Consider the following 14,714-nt stretch of genomic DNA (forward strand, 5'->3'; position numbering starts at 1 on the left):
ATCCATGAGTGGGTTTAACGCTGGAGACCACTCAGAAAAAAATCCCACCAACCCCGAACTCCGATACAGGAGCGAGACAAATCTTTCTCTGCCTCTCATCATCGACTTATTAGTCTTAAACTTTAGCACGACTCCCATCGGAAGATAAAAGGTCGCCAATTCTCCCCTGTAGGAAACCTTACATTACGAAACAAAACAACATCATCAATCTCGAACAATGGCCTCTCCCCTCCCCGTCCGCGCTGCGGCCCTGTCCCGCGACACCAACGAGACCTCGATCCAAATCGCCCTCAGCATCGACGGCGGCGAGCTCCCTCAAGATGCCGACGCTCGCCTGCTCGAGGCTTCTAGCGCACACGCCTCGCAGACCAGCAAGTCGCAGGTGATTTCCATCAACACGGGCATCGGCTTCCTGGACCACATGCTGCACGCACTGGCCAAGCACGCCGGCTGGAGCATGGCGCTCAACTGCAAGGGCGATCTCCATAGTGCGTCATACCATATCAATGACTTCAGTTACTATACTAACTCTTGCTGCCTCCAGTTGACGACCACCACACCGCCGAAGACTGCTGCATCGCCGTCGGCGCAACCTTCGCCAAGGCCCTCGGCGCCCTCACCGGCGTCGCCCGCTTCGGCTATGCCTACGCCCCTCTCGACGAGGCCCTCTCCCGCGCCGTCGTCGATCTCTCCAACCGGCCCTACACCGTCGTCGACCTGGGCCTCAAGCGCGAGAAGCTCGGTGATCTCAGCTGCGAGATGATCCCCCACTGCCTGCAGAGCTTTGCCCAGGCCGCGCGCATCACGCTGCACGTCGACTGCCTGCGCGGCGACAACGACCACCACAGGGCTGAGAGTGCGTTCAAGGCGCTGGCGGTGGCTGTTCGCATGGCTACGACTAGGGTACAGGGCAGAGAGGGAGAGGTTCCTAGCACCAAGGGCACTTTGAGCGCTTAAATAACAGGCAGAGAAAGAAAGTAAAAGGGTTGATATAGAGGGAGTTTGGAGTTGATCAATTTTGGATATATAATTGTTCCGCGATTGCGGTACGAAGTATTGGGATATCTGGCGGAATTATACGAGAAAAGCTTTGGAATAGAAATTGAATGGATATCTGTGACGACTCGTGGCAACCATTCACCAGAAAAGAAAGTATAATAAGATTATTATCCATTCGCCTATTTTACATGCCTATGTCCGGTAGTCTCCATTAATCGTAACATAATCGTGACTAAAGTCACAAGTCCAGTGCACAATGCTCTTATCACCCGTCCCCAGCCTGACCAGAATCTCCAAGTCCTCCATCTCGAGAATCTCGCTCGCCCTCTGCTCATCAACATTCTCCGGCTCACCATTCACCAACAGCTTCAGTTCCGCTGAGCCATCCGTAGGCACAAAAGACACGCTCGTCCGCTCGGGGATAATCTCAGGGACGTCATTGATAGGCTGACCCGGAGGCGAGATAAGTGCGTAGCCCGCAGCACACAGAATACGGCCCCAGTTCGCATCTTTGCCGTACAGAGCTGTCTTGACGAGAGGAGAGCGAGCAATGGCTCGGGCAATTTCTCGTGAAGCATCCTCGGAAGCGCCATCCACAACACGGATGGTGACAAACTTGGTGGCTCCCTCGCCGTCGCGGACGAGATATTTAGCGAGCTCGGCAGAAAAGTCAGTCAGGAGCTCCTTGAAGGCATCGTAGTCGGCAGACTGCTCAGATGAAATCTCCGTGCCGCCAGCCGCTCCATTGGCAAGAAGAGCCACGGTATCGTTGGTGGAGGTGTCGCCGTCAATGGTAAGAGCATTGAATGATCGATCCACCGAGTATTTCAACAGAGGGTTCATGAGACTGGGCGCAATGGGTGCATCGGTGGCCAAGATGGTGAGCATGGTAGCCAGATTAGGGGCCATCATGCCAGCACCTTTGGTCATGCCCGCAATGCGGTACTCGACGCCAGGCGATGAAGGCAGCTCAAAGGACCTGGACATGAGCTTGGGAAAAGTGTCGGTGGTGCAGATGGCCTTGGCACAGTCGAGCCAGTGCCTGTGAGACTCTCCAGCATGGTGATAGGCCATGGGGATGTGGTCCACGATTTTCTGAATAGGAAGTCTACGACACAGTCAGTTTTTGTAGTAGTCTCTTCAAAACCGCATCACCAACCTCTGTCCAATAACGCCCGTGCTCATCACCAGCGTCGAATCATCGCTCCCAACCCGCTGATCCGTCGTCCTCGCCATGCTCGCCGCATCCTCCAGGCCTCCGACACCGGTCACGGCATTCGCATTGCCCGAGTTGACAATGACGCTGCGCAGCCCAGCATTGGCCTTGGTCTGCAGGATCTTGCGGCTAAACGTCACCGGCGCCGCCTGGAACTTGTTCTTGGTGAAGACGGCGGCGGCTGAGGCCGGCCTGTCGGACGTGACGAGGGCGAGATCCGGCTTGCTGGTGTTGCCGGGCTTGACGCCGACGAAGACGCCCGAGGCGAGGAAGCCCTTTGGGTACGTGCCGGACGTGGGCACGTATTTGAGCTTGGCGGGCGGGATGGCGTTGGCGAAGCCGGTGGAGTAGGCGCGTTTGAATTTGAGCATTTTTATCACTTTTTTTGTGTGATTTGCATGCTTGGTGGTGTTATCAATGGAGAGTGAGTTGTGTTGAATAGAGAGTTTTTAGCTGTCGAGCTATATTGATTGGATGCTAAGCTGCGGCAGCCAACTGCTGCCGTGGATGCTCCATAGCGACGGGTATGAGTCAAAGGCAGCCGATAGGGGAGACATGGCTAATAGGAAAGATTTATTTGGACAAGTATCAACAATGGCAAGAAGGTTCATAGACGTGCATCATATCAAGCGATTGACTCTATTCCACATTACCTTGTTGGTATAACGGCGTCCTCTCTGAGAGCATTCGAATATGAGCTCGCCCCGACCACGACTCATACAACAGATGTCGATGGAGACTAATTGGAATTATGCATCAGGCATATGGATACCATGTTATGTAAGTTTATATAGATCATTCACCTCAGTAAGATCCTATGCTCCTTCTCGTTTTTCTTTCATAATCTCAGCACATCTTGAACATTGCTGCTCAAGTAAGACTCTGGCTGAGCTCTTCTGCCTGCTGCTGCCTGTCTGGCTGAGCTCTGCCTGCGGCTAGAGTCTCACTTGTCTGGCAGCACTAGCAGCAAACGGCAGGCACCCGCTTACCTAATCTATCTTTTCCCGCCCCACTCTGCCGCTATAAAAGCTCGTCTGCCCTCCCACATTTTCAGACTTCTTTTCTTTCCTTTCCTTCTCCATCCAAGTGCACGGGCGTTTTCCTTCTCCGTGAAGCGATAAGCTGAGAGAGGAATTTTGCTAGTTGAAAACTATACACTGACCACTCCTGGCTGGGTTCGTCCCGGCCAGGGAATTTTTGGAACACCCACGAATTTCCTTTGGATGGAAAGCTTTTTCGTTTTTCTTTCATTACGGTTGGTCCCTGGTGGACTGGCGTGAAGAAGGAGGCTGCGTTGGAGAGCGAAGTGGGCGTTGGACTGCGCAGAAATTTACGATATGCTTCGGGCATGGAGATGATAGATGCTGCTGGGAGCGATGATATAGTAAATGTTTGGATGGGACGCGTAAGAAGACGCGTTGCCGGTAAATGCTCACGATTCTGTGGCTTCACGCCGTACGAGATGGATCTGTTGTGGCAAGGCTGCTTGTGGTAACTGTGGACTGGGTGACTAGATGACTGGATACCATAGAAGTAGATGATAATCTGTAGCAAACAAACGGAAGCATGTCCCCAAAGAAATGCGGTTGAGATGCTCCAAAGGAACGTGATGTTTGCTGTGCACCAAGCTCTAGGCAGCTTCAGCCGCACAAAACATCACTGTCGCGCACATCACCAAGCTCTGCAGTAGAGACGCATACCACCAGCGAATATCCTCTCTACGTACCTACTAAATGCTCAGCTTCACCACTCCAAAGGCTTAATTACTGAGTCCAGCTCCCGCTAAAGAGCTCGAAATCTTAAACTTTAGTACAGCAAGCCCGCAAAGTCAATCTTCGCTGCTCGCAAAGTTTGGCTGCTCGTCCCAAATCTTAACCTTAGCGCGGGGCATTTCCGCTTCCCTCGATTTATTTTCAGTGACTCAAAGACCCCACCTTTCACCTCTCACAGACTTGCGTCAACTTGACCAGCATTTACTTTGGGCTGCTTTGAGCCTACATTTCTGTATTCTTATTCTCGCCGCCTGAATGCTGAGATTTTATTCTTGCGACGGTATCTAAACTTGCGCGATTTCGGTTTCTTGTCCAATTATCGCGGCCGAGAGCGACTCCGATACAAGGCCCTCTATTCGGTGACTGCTACACCAAATCCTCGATTCTACTTCGCTCTTCGATATCGTTCCCACCGCAGACTCCCCTCCTCATGGCGGCAGAAGGAGGACAGCCCGCGCCCAAAAGCGAGGCTCCAGAGAAAAAAGACCAGGCCGCGCAGGCAGACCAGAAGAAGGCAGACCAGAAGAAGGCCTCAAAAGACCAGCCCAAGGCCGGCGCAGCAGCTGAACCCGCCGGCGAGAAGAAGCTCTCGGGCGCAGAGCTGAAGAAGAAGGCCAAGGAGGAAAAGGCCGCCAGAAGAGCGGCCGCCAAAACGACACAGCCCCAACCGCCAGCCGGAGCGCCAGCCCAGAGCGACGCAAAGAGCGGCAGCAAACCGAAGCCAAAGCAAGACGGGCCTGGACAGGCTGCGGCCCAGCATGGAAAGATTCCCGCGCCGCGATCGGCTGCGCCTGTGACAGCAGCGCCCAAGGAGGTGAAGCCGTCGATTCCAGATTACTTTAGCCACCTGGCCATGGCAAAGGGCGTCAACATCACCCATGCGGACAAGGACGTCCACCCGGCTGTTTTGGTGCTGGGCCAGCAGATGAGCACCATGGCCATCAGTGATAGCACCACTCGGCTAGAGGCTACTCTCCTGGCGTTCAAAAAGGTAATAACTCTGCCCTCCATCAATGCGTGAACGGATCTGTTAACTGGCGAACTCAAGGTCATCGACTCATACACAACACCCCATGGAACCACCCTTTCTCGACACTTCACCTCCCACGTCCTCAACCCGCAAATTGTCTATCTCACAGCCTGTCGGCCCATGTGCTTCTCCATGGGCAACGCCATCAGGTGGCTTAAGCTTCAGATCAGCAAGATTGATATCGACATGGCCGACTCTGACGCTAAAAAGCTACTGTGCGAGGCTATTGACAGCTTCATCCACGAGCGCATCACTCTCGCCGACCTCGTCATTGTCAACACGGCGGCCGACATGATTGACGAAGACGACGTCATCCTCACATATGCGCACCACCACCTCGTAGAGAGGGCCCTCCTCAAAGCCAAAGCCAACGGCAAGCACTTCAAGGTCATCCTCGTCGACGATCCGTTTGAGAGAGTCGGCCTCGGCCACGTCAAGAAGCTAACCGCCGCCGGCATCCCCGTAATCTACTCCCCCGACTTTGGCGCCCTGCGCACCAACCTCCAGGAGTCAACCACTGTTCTCGTCGCGGCAGAGGCCCTGTTTAGCAACGGAGCCATGTATGCGCGAGCAGGCACATGCGATGTTGCGACAGCCGCGTTCGACTTGGGCATGCGAGTGACTTCGCTGTGCGAGACTATCAATTTCACAGAGCGTGTGTCGATAGATTCGCTCACGTATAATGAGATTGATCCGGAGCGGAACACGGATGAGGAGTTTAGGCTGTTGTTTGACACGACGAGGGATAAGTATATTTCGGCTGTGGTGACGGAGTTGGGCATCTGTTCGGCAAAGTCGGTGCCTGCAATTTTGCGAAAATTGGAGGAATTGTAAAGAATAGTAAAAAAAAAAAATGCCAAGACAAAATAAGAAGCATTATGACGGGATATCAGGCTGTACCCAGGAAGAATCAGAGACAAACAAAAGGATAGGCCAATTTGTTGGCTTGATATCAAAATCGACATGGCAATTGATTTATATCGTATATAAGTGTATAACTGTATCTCTGAGCTTGTTCAGTGCCTTGAGTCCAGTAGCTTGCTCACCCAATGACATGTAACATAACATCTCAACCCACGTCCCTCAAACTTCGTCCTTCAATTCTAGCCATCCAAGACAGAAAAAAGACATCAATTCCGAAACTCTCTTCGCTCTCTGTATGTACAATTCGGATATTTCGCTCTTCCTTCCCTTCCATCCCAGGTATGTCCCGTCCCTTTTATTACATTTCTTCCTTCACACACTTTTTTCTCTCCTCCGCCTCTTCATAACTTAAGCCTCCTGTCCCCTCTCAGCATCGCGCTGTGCCTTCCTCGCCCTCTTCTCCAGCAGAGCCCTCTTCCGCTCGCCAAGCTGCTCGGCCTGTCTGTCGTCCACGCCTTGCAGCCAGTGTCCGAAGCTCGCTCCGCCGAGCGCATAGACGGGGTACGCCCACAGGGAAGAGCGGTTGAAGAAGGGACGCATCTCGATACCGACTTGCCAGAAGCGCACGGCGAGGCCTGCAGAAGTCAAGTTAGTATTGAGAGAAGCCTCAAGAGAGATTTTGCCCGGGTGGGGGAGGAGACGAACCGAAGCAGCTCCAGAATGCGATGCGGTGGACCATGGTGGATGGAGTGGAGATCCTGATCTGTGTTGAAAGGAGGAGAGATTGAGCGGTCCGGGAATTGGAAGTCTTCCCTGGTGGTGTGGGAGAATTGGCCGGTTTTGAGAGCTTGGATGGGCCGTGATGCCTGGGCTATCGGAGTTGGGATGAATGAGGTTCGAGACCCGCCATTGGAATGGAGTCACGTGGCGAGGCATGTGACCTGCCTTGAGCGAGAGCAACACAACAGACTTGATAGCTGTAATCGACTTTGGTCTTGAAATAAAAATTTACTAATACAAAAAAATTTATTCTAAGCATAAAATTAATATCGTTTGCCTTACTCTTGATACATTTGCGCTGTGTTGTCAAAGTAGCCGAGGAACAATCGCCTCGTACAGTCATTTAAGAGACTCGGGCCAAGCTACCGTACCAATGTATGAGAGTATAAGAGCTACATCATCCATTGCAGGCTGACCCAGATGAATTTTGATTCAATCCATGATTTTACTCAATTGAAAGCCGTAGCACTCCAATCATAGCTCAACGAGATAGTCAAAGAAAGCGAAAGATGTGGCCATCCCGCTGACAAGCCAAAGATGCAGCATGTCTGAATCAACGATCAGACAATCAAGTAAACATGTCAACCCACTTCAAAAGAAATTGGCAAATTATAATTATACAGCTTCTAAGACCACAGCCAGCTAGCTCATTACCAAAAACCCACGCCCAAAAAAAAGCCAACAAAAAAAGCACAAGATCCATCCCACCCAAGCAAAGTACAGTACAGTTATATCAAACCTGTCAAAAGCTTCAAACTTCAAGCTTCAAACTTCAAGCTTCAGCCCTCACCTCCGATTCACCCCAATCAAACTCAAAAACTCATTCCTCGTCTTCTCCCTCCGTTCAAAACACCCCAACACGCAACTCGTAATCGTCGTGCTCCCCGTCTTCTGCACGCCCCTCATCACCGTACACAAATGACTGCTCTCCATCACAACACCCACCCCCTGCGGCGCCAACACCTCGAAAATCGCATTCGCCACGTCCTTTGTCAGGCGCTCCTGGATCTGCAGCCGCCGCGCAAACATCTCCGCTATGCGCGGCAATTTACTAATGCCAATCACGGCGTTGTTCGGGATGTAGCCAATGTGCATCTTGCCCATGAAGGGCACGAGGTGGTGCTCGCACAGGGAGTAGACGTCAATGTCCTTGACAATCACCATTTCGTTGTGGCCTTCTTGGAAAATGGCCCCGTTGACAATATCTGAAATGTCCTCCTGGTAGCCCTTTGTAAAGTCCAGCATGGCCTTTGCGTAGCGCTGCGGCGTGGCGAGGAGGCCTTCGCGGTTGGGATCCTCGCCAACGCATTCTAGCAGCGTCCGTACGGCGCCCTTCATGCGCTCCAGACGTAGAGCTGCTCCTTCGGGTGTTTCTTTTCGACGCTCCTGAGTTCCAAAGCTGGGGCGGCTGAGGCCCTCGAAATCGACGAGCGGGCCGTTTGTCTTGGCCAGGGCCGTTTCTGCGCCCGTCTTCACATTGCTGCTGGTGCTGTCGCCGTCCACATCCGCATCTTCCCTTTTCGCCCGCCGAGCTGCCTTCTTCTTCTCCTTTCTCCTGCGCTTTGCGTCTGGCTGGTCGCGTTCATCTCGTGGCGGCAGAATGATGCTGGGTCGTCTTCTGTAGATACGATGCTTGTTAGCGGGATGTCTCAGATATGCACCACTAGAGGCGGCCCTCGTACCCTCTGCTGCTGCCGTTCATTCGGCTATTGCTCTGACCCTTTTCGCTCCCAGAAGAGCTTTCGATAGCCTGAGCGTCCAATTGATCCATTTTAAGAGGAATATCTGGTATATGATCAAGTGTAACACACAAACGATGCGTCAAAAGTTTTTTTTTCCGCAAGGTGCAACTCAAAGCTACAACCAGCCGACAATCGGCATCGCCTTAGGTAATCAGCCGTTTTCAGATTTTAGCATCAAGACTAGCGACTCAAATTGGAGTAACGCAACATGGGTTTGGAACTTTTGTTTAAAAGACACAAGCGAGCCTGCTCGTAGGAATTGTCTATAATTATCAAATTCATAAACTACATGTCATCTAATCGCAAAAGGAAGAGTTGAGTTAGTCTATAAAAGGCCATTCCAGAAAAGTTGCTCATCAATCCGTCATTGCGACTTATACCCTGTTTACCTCTACTCCTCTCGTCTATCATTCGTGACATCAATCAAACGCCCAGAAAAAAAGAGATAAAAGACAAATATAAAAACGCCTGCACAATTCAAATCGTGACATTAGGGCCCAAACATGTAGTCGGCTGCATTTCGCGCCTCTCTATACGAGGGCGGGGGATCCGAAGGGACCGACTGTCTCTCTGCCGCTGGTCGAGAAGGAAGCCCAGCTGAACCGGACGCACCACTCTGAGTCCACTGAGCAGTCTTGGCCATCATCTTGCCCATGTACTGCTGGATAAACGATTCACTGCAAACAGTTAGCTCAAGTCTGTTACAAACTTCAAAAGGAAACATACGTATAATAGCTGTGATCAGAGTTGTGCGTCGAAACCAAGTTGTGAGCCAGCTCATGAGCCATCACAACCCACCACCACGTCCCAGCCTCAGCTTTACCAGCCCCGTTTGGCACATCAACCTGCGCCGCGTGAAGTTGCAGGAAGAAGCGCAGGTTGCAAAAAATGCTTCCACCCGTATTGAAAGCAATCGTACCGCCCGCTTCATCGTAAAAGATGTGCAGCACTTTCGGTGCCAAGGAGTAAACGGCGCCCACCTCAACAAGCAGCGATGCAAACGAATTGATTGCGCCCAGATTCGCCGACAAAAAGGCTGCTGGGTTGGCACTCATATCCTTGGCCACAAAGACCTTCATGCCATTGGAAGCCTCGGCCACAAAATTTATGTTTTGAGCCGGTGTCTTGTCGCAATATGTTGCCTGTTCTTTGACCTCATTGACCTGAGGTTCAGAAAAGACTCTGTCGGAGCCGTGCGCCCGGGTTGCATTGACTGCGTTGAGAAGATTCTGTTGCACCACGGCCGGGTTCGTTACTTTGCCATCATCCTTCTGGCCATTTCCATTACCAGCGGCCCCGTCAGTGCCAGACGATGACCCCGCGTTGGTGTTGGAGTTGTTGCCCATAAACTGCTCCACTTGCCCTCGAGAATCGTTCTTGTCGTCATCTTGGGCATCAAAGCCAAGTCGACGGCTGAGATTGGAAAACAAGCTCCTGCTTTTCCTGTTATTGGCTTTATCCTGTGGGCTCTCTTCAGTCGAGTCCCATGCTCCCGGCATGGATGGAGATTTAGGAGCTTCTCGAGCAGCTTCGGCTGCCTGTGGAAGTTGCGGATCCTTGGAACGGTCAGATTGGGCTTGCTGTGCCCAACTCTGCTCTCGTTCCCGAATCTGCCTTTGTTCTTCTTCCAACGCTTTGCGCCTCTCCGCTTCAGCAATTCTCTGTTCGGCAGCCTTTGCTCGAAGGATTCGGTCAACATTGTACCCACGCGACCTCAATTGGAGAAGGTCGAGTGCGAGGAACGGTTCAAAGAACAGGTATGCTTGCTGGTTTGGTCTGTCGAGCAGCATCTGGCATATGGCTTGACCAACCTGGTACATGTCTGGTTTTCCGTCATCCGCCACATACAATACCCATGATCGGTTGGTGTAAGTAGCGGCCGCAGAGCGCCTCTCAGTGTGAGTTTGCCTATGGCCCTGCAAGCTGCGTCGAAGCGCCACTGATCGAACCACTTCCACCGTCAGATTCTTCTCAAGCCACTTCGCATCGTGCTTGATAGCATCCCTGCGATAGTTGGCATACTCGTACAAGAAGATCTTGGATCGTTCAAGAACATGCTTCTTGAGCGACTCAGCCTTCGGCAGCTGTCCTGTATGAGGTCCAATGCGCACATCTTCTTGGACTATGCTGCTTAGTCTCGTCGCACCAAGTTTCAGATAAAACGTCTCCAGGATGTCCTCCTCGGGAGCACATATCAAATACTCCTTGAAAAGGCGATAGCTGATAATATCGTCCAGAACCACTATTTGATTAGCAGCGGCAAGCTCATATTGCTTGATCGGAGCCTCCTCTTCATCCAAATCGTTGCTGCCGCCCTTGGACGGCGCCACGAGTTCTTTGTAGGCGAGAAGACAGGCACAGCTCTTTAGTCTCCGCCAAAGCTCCTTGTCACGCTGTAACGTCGAAGCAGACTCGGCTAAAGATTTAAGCAGATCCAAGTATTTTTCAGGACTTTGTAACACGCTGAGAAGCCTTGCTGGCTCGTTGCACGTCATATATGCAACCTCCACTTTGGTTGGCTCGCTCTTGGCGCCGCATTTGAACAAGAATGCATTTCCATCCTGGCCAAAGTCCACAAAGTCGAAAATATCGCCATATGTGGAAGACGTCCCCAAATATGCTCGCGATGGGCTGATATAGGATGTGCCTGAGCCGGACTTTTCTGATCCAGCCGACCGCTTCACAGGAATGATCGCAGCAGTTCGAAGCTTGACAAGACTACTTTCTCCAAGCTCGCTGATTCGAGAGGCAAAATAGCTAAAGAGCGTCACAGCGGATTGATAGTTCTTTGGAGGATTGGCCAACAGACGATTCACGCACTCGGCCATGGGCGGATCTCGAGCGACACCGAATTTCTAACACGCTCTGTTAGTTTATATGATAAATTTTCTAAGGAAAGGATATAGATACGTACGTTGGCATGATCATGAAGATCACGGCTCAGAATCTCAAACCCTAGCACGGATGCTCTCTCATTCGTAAAGCATGCAGCTGGCGTGACCAACTTGGTGCTTCCCTGAAGCGGCAAAATGGGCTTGCGGCAATCACTGAGATCAAAAGCGGCATATCGATTTGTATGATGATTAGCAATAAAGTAAGTCATGGCTGAAGTCCTCAAGGCTTGATCGCTCGACGACATCATATCCACTAGCTCAGGGACGGAAGGGAAAGTCCGCAAGCCAAGGACTGTCAGGAAACGAGCCTCGGGGCTGCTTGGGCGAAAGCTGCCAGGAGGCCCAGGCCACTGAATGATGGGCAGTTGGAGGGATCGGAGAGAATCCTTGGGCTCAAACAGCTCCGAAACCTTGTACAGCTTCGTTGTGGCCTTGGTAGGCTCCATGCCCTTAGGTCCTGCCTCAGCAGGACAGATCCTGGAATCTTTCAACTTCCTAAGATCGTCCGAAGGAATGTCACTCTGCACAGAGGCAAGGTACTTGATAAGCTCCATATGACTCCATTTCTTTTGGCCATCCTCTCCCGAGGCGTTAAGCAAGCGGGTAAAGATGGTTTCCAGATCAACCGTCTTTCGTACGCCCATAGCGGCCAAGAACTTCTCTTTAACCTTCTCGCAACCTTGGATGACCGGCAAATCGTCAAAAAGTTTGACAGACGCAAAGAAAGATTCCGTCGGCTTCTTCAGGCCCAGTTTGGTCGGTATCATTGGGGTCGGTTGGACAAGACTCAGCACGGTGCCCCTACCGATCATGGTCATATTCTCCCAGTTCTTGGAGAGAACGGTGAGAACAGAAATGGCAAATTTGGATGACCTAGTGACGCTCTCCTCCTCAAGCCTAGAATTCGTCGTCTCGATGAGGTAACGCAGCCATGGTACAATCTCCAATGGTTCCCATCCAAGAGCTTCCAGCTCAGATGCGCTGATGTTCACAATAAGAGCGAATGGAACAGTCGTTGGGGGAACAGGCATGTTTGCAGGAATCTTTGCAAGACTGAGGTAATTGCTTATGCTGCCGAGAGCCACGATTTCACCCTGATCATTCTCATCGCTTAGAGTGGCGACAGCGACGTCCATCAGGGCAGCTCTGCTTCCCGGGTCAATCTCGCCAATTAAACTCTTCTTGCCCGCCCATTTGATGAAATTGATGGCCTGAGATTTAGTGAGTGCCTTGGCTTCCAACTCTTGCTTGACATCGGTGACGGTGATGTGAGAGATGAGACCAAAATCGATAAGCTTCTTGACGAATGGCGCATTCTTCATGTCTTGAGGCACAACTGGGATGCTATCCACGAATGAACTCAACTCCTCCGAACCCAGCCGAACCTGCGAAGTTTGCAACACACCTCGGCTTGAGTACATTTCTATAGAAGCCTTCTTGAAGCATGTCCAGAACGCCTCTTCGATAATCTGCCCGACCTGGCTGCTCGGCGTAGAGTCAGCAAAGGAAAAGGTTTTCAGCGTATGGAGCGCCTCGGGCATGAATTTATCAACAATCTCGGCGGATATCTTCTTGCCGGCTTCAGATGATTGTCGGATCCTGTGGTCGAGGTCGTCCATCTCGTTGGCAAAGGCTATTCTCGCTATGATACCTGCCGCGCGAAGAAGTTCAACGTTCCACGTCCTGACCCAGCGAGCATTCAAATCAATAGCCTCTCTCTCCACGGTGGGAATTACAGAGGGGGCGGAAATATGCATGCCAGCGCCTGTTGTCTGCATGGTAGGGAATCCGATAAAGATTCGGCCACCCGGCTTTTTGCTTGGCAGCACGGAGGCAAATACGTCTATTGCTTTGGCAAAAGCGCCGCTTTCTGCCGACGAGGTATTTGAAGCTTCCGCCTCATCGTATGATGTTGTGAGAATAGATATCTTGGTAGTTTTTGGAGGAGGTTTCTTCGTAGCACGCTCAAGCTCAGCCGAAAATGAAGATGATACGTGAGTCTTGATGCTGGCAGTGGTGGCCCTAAGGAATATAGTGGCGGTGTTTAATTTGGTAACATCCTCTGTAATCTTTGTCTGGGCCTGGCTCTCTTCTGCCTGCTGCTTAGTCTTTAGGAGGTTGCTGTTTGACGCGGAAGCAGCGAATCTGGCAAAGAACGACTTGAGAGAGGGAGCATCGTTTGTACCATACGAGTCTGAAGATTTCGCCGTAGATGCTGCTGCTTGCGGCTTCCATCCAACCGCATTCATGAAGGATGCGTCAATCTGAGTGCTCGTACGACCTACACTTGCTACTTTCATAATGTTGTCCTTTGTCCGCGGTTCAAGGTCACGAGGCAAGGCCAGGTCAACGCTTGGCGATGTCTTCTTGTGAAGAGACATAATCAAATGATCGTCTATCCAAAACTCCATCTTCTCCAGCGCAACGAATGTGAGACTTGTGGCCAGAAACTGGCTTATAGACAGCAGGTTCGGCATGGGAGTCGTCGTATTTCTATAGTCTAGCACGAACGCTGTATAGGGCGAAGATTTATCTTCAGGCAGATGAGATTTCTTGGTAAACAGAGAGTTCCCCTTCCAGTAGAAAGCCATGGCCTCGCTTCCAGAGCTAACAAAGGGCTCCTCGCAGTCAGCAAAGACGCTGTAGAAGCCAACACCGAACGCTCCAATCTTGGTTTCGTCGGGGTTTCCTTCAGCGATTCGCTTGAGGCGGCCCCAGTCAGTTTGTGTGAAAGGCTGGCCATCATTCTGGACAACCAGTCGCCGCAGTGTATGGTTGGCTATCGTGTGCTTCAGCAGCTCGGATCGGCTCGCATTGCTGGGAAGAGGAACGCTTGTCGAAGGATGCGTCTCCCACTTGATCGAGACAGTCGTGGCCTGCGCATCGGCGGCATTCTGTATGAGTTCTCGTAAAGTCGTCCACTCTCCCGAATATCGAGCCAGAACTTTGTCGATCAGAGCGCGGGTATCAACGGTGACAGCCTCTTCGTCTTCACCGTCGCGCAAAGCGGCTGCCCGGAGGCTCGAATAGTCCATCGCCATGGTTGGAGACGGATAGATGTCGTATTCGATATGTAATTCAAAAGTACATGTTGCTATTCTTCGTCACACGGAAGCGAGAGTGTCGTAAAGGGGGGGGCTCAGTCGTATACGTTAAGCGGACAATGTGACCCAAACCAGATCTAGAGGCGCTCGCTAAATGAACCCAAGCAAGCCAGGCGGCGTTACTGATGCTAATCAAAAGAACCGAGACCCACGGCGGAATAACAAAGATAAACAAAGGAGGGAAGGATGCAGAATCAAATCGAACTCCTATGCGCAGAGCCGGATGCCCGCATCGATTTGGGGGGGGTTGTTTGAAACTACGAGATGCAGGCAGTGATGCTACTCGGGAGCTTACGTTGACGACTCGCCGCTG

The 14,714-nt window shown here is 51.7% G+C and overlaps 5 protein-coding genes across 5 annotated transcripts; 2 read left to right on the forward strand and 3 right to left on the reverse strand.

The window, feature by feature from the left end:
- Positions 1-217: 217 nt before the first annotated feature.
- TGAM01_v206433 (imidazoleglycerol-phosphate dehydratase) lies at positions 218-957 on the forward strand (the record flags this gene model as incomplete). Its single annotated transcript, XM_018801800.1, has 2 exons — positions 218-488; positions 545-957. 2 exons carry the CDS (start codon positions 218-220, stop codon positions 955-957), a joined length of 684 nt encoding a protein of 227 aa, XP_018665115.1.
- Positions 958-1,191: 234 nt separating this feature from the next.
- Positions 1,192-2,586, reverse strand: TGAM01_v206434 (arginine biosynthesis ArgJ, mitochondrial; the record flags this gene model as incomplete). The annotated part of the gene is made up of 2 exons (XM_018801799.1): positions 1,192-2,107; positions 2,159-2,586. 2 exons carry the CDS (start codon positions 2,584-2,586, stop codon positions 1,192-1,194), a joined length of 1,344 nt encoding a protein of 447 aa, XP_018665114.1.
- A 1,831-nt stretch (positions 2,587-4,417) lies between these two features.
- On the forward strand, positions 4,418-5,851 carry TGAM01_v206435 (hypothetical protein; the record flags this gene model as incomplete). The annotated part of the gene is made up of 2 exons (XM_018801798.1): positions 4,418-4,978; positions 5,036-5,851. 2 exons carry the CDS (start codon positions 4,418-4,420, stop codon positions 5,849-5,851), a joined length of 1,377 nt encoding a protein of 458 aa, XP_018665113.1.
- Positions 5,852-7,447: 1,596 nt separating this feature from the next.
- TGAM01_v206436 (GTP cyclohydrolase-1) lies at positions 7,448-8,432 on the reverse strand (the record flags this gene model as incomplete). The annotated part of the gene is made up of 2 exons (XM_018801796.1): positions 7,448-8,279; positions 8,344-8,432. The coding sequence occupies 2 exons, from the start codon at positions 8,430-8,432 to the stop codon at positions 7,448-7,450; spliced, it is 921 nt and encodes a 306-aa protein (XP_018665111.1).
- A 461-nt stretch (positions 8,433-8,893) lies between these two features.
- Positions 8,894-14,338, reverse strand: TGAM01_v206437 (hypothetical protein; the record flags this gene model as incomplete). The annotated part of the gene is made up of 3 exons (XM_018801795.1): positions 8,894-9,080; positions 9,130-11,258; positions 11,318-14,338. 3 exons carry the CDS (start codon positions 14,336-14,338, stop codon positions 8,894-8,896), a joined length of 5,337 nt encoding a protein of 1,778 aa, XP_018665110.1.
- Between the last annotated feature and the right edge of the window lie 376 nt (positions 14,339-14,714).

Source organism: Trichoderma gamsii (assembly GCF_001481775.2).
Source record: "Trichoderma gamsii strain T6085 chromosome Unknown Scaffold_22.2, whole genome shotgun sequence".
In the NCBI taxonomy this organism is placed as follows: domain Eukaryota; kingdom Fungi; phylum Ascomycota; class Sordariomycetes; order Hypocreales; family Hypocreaceae; genus Trichoderma; species Trichoderma gamsii.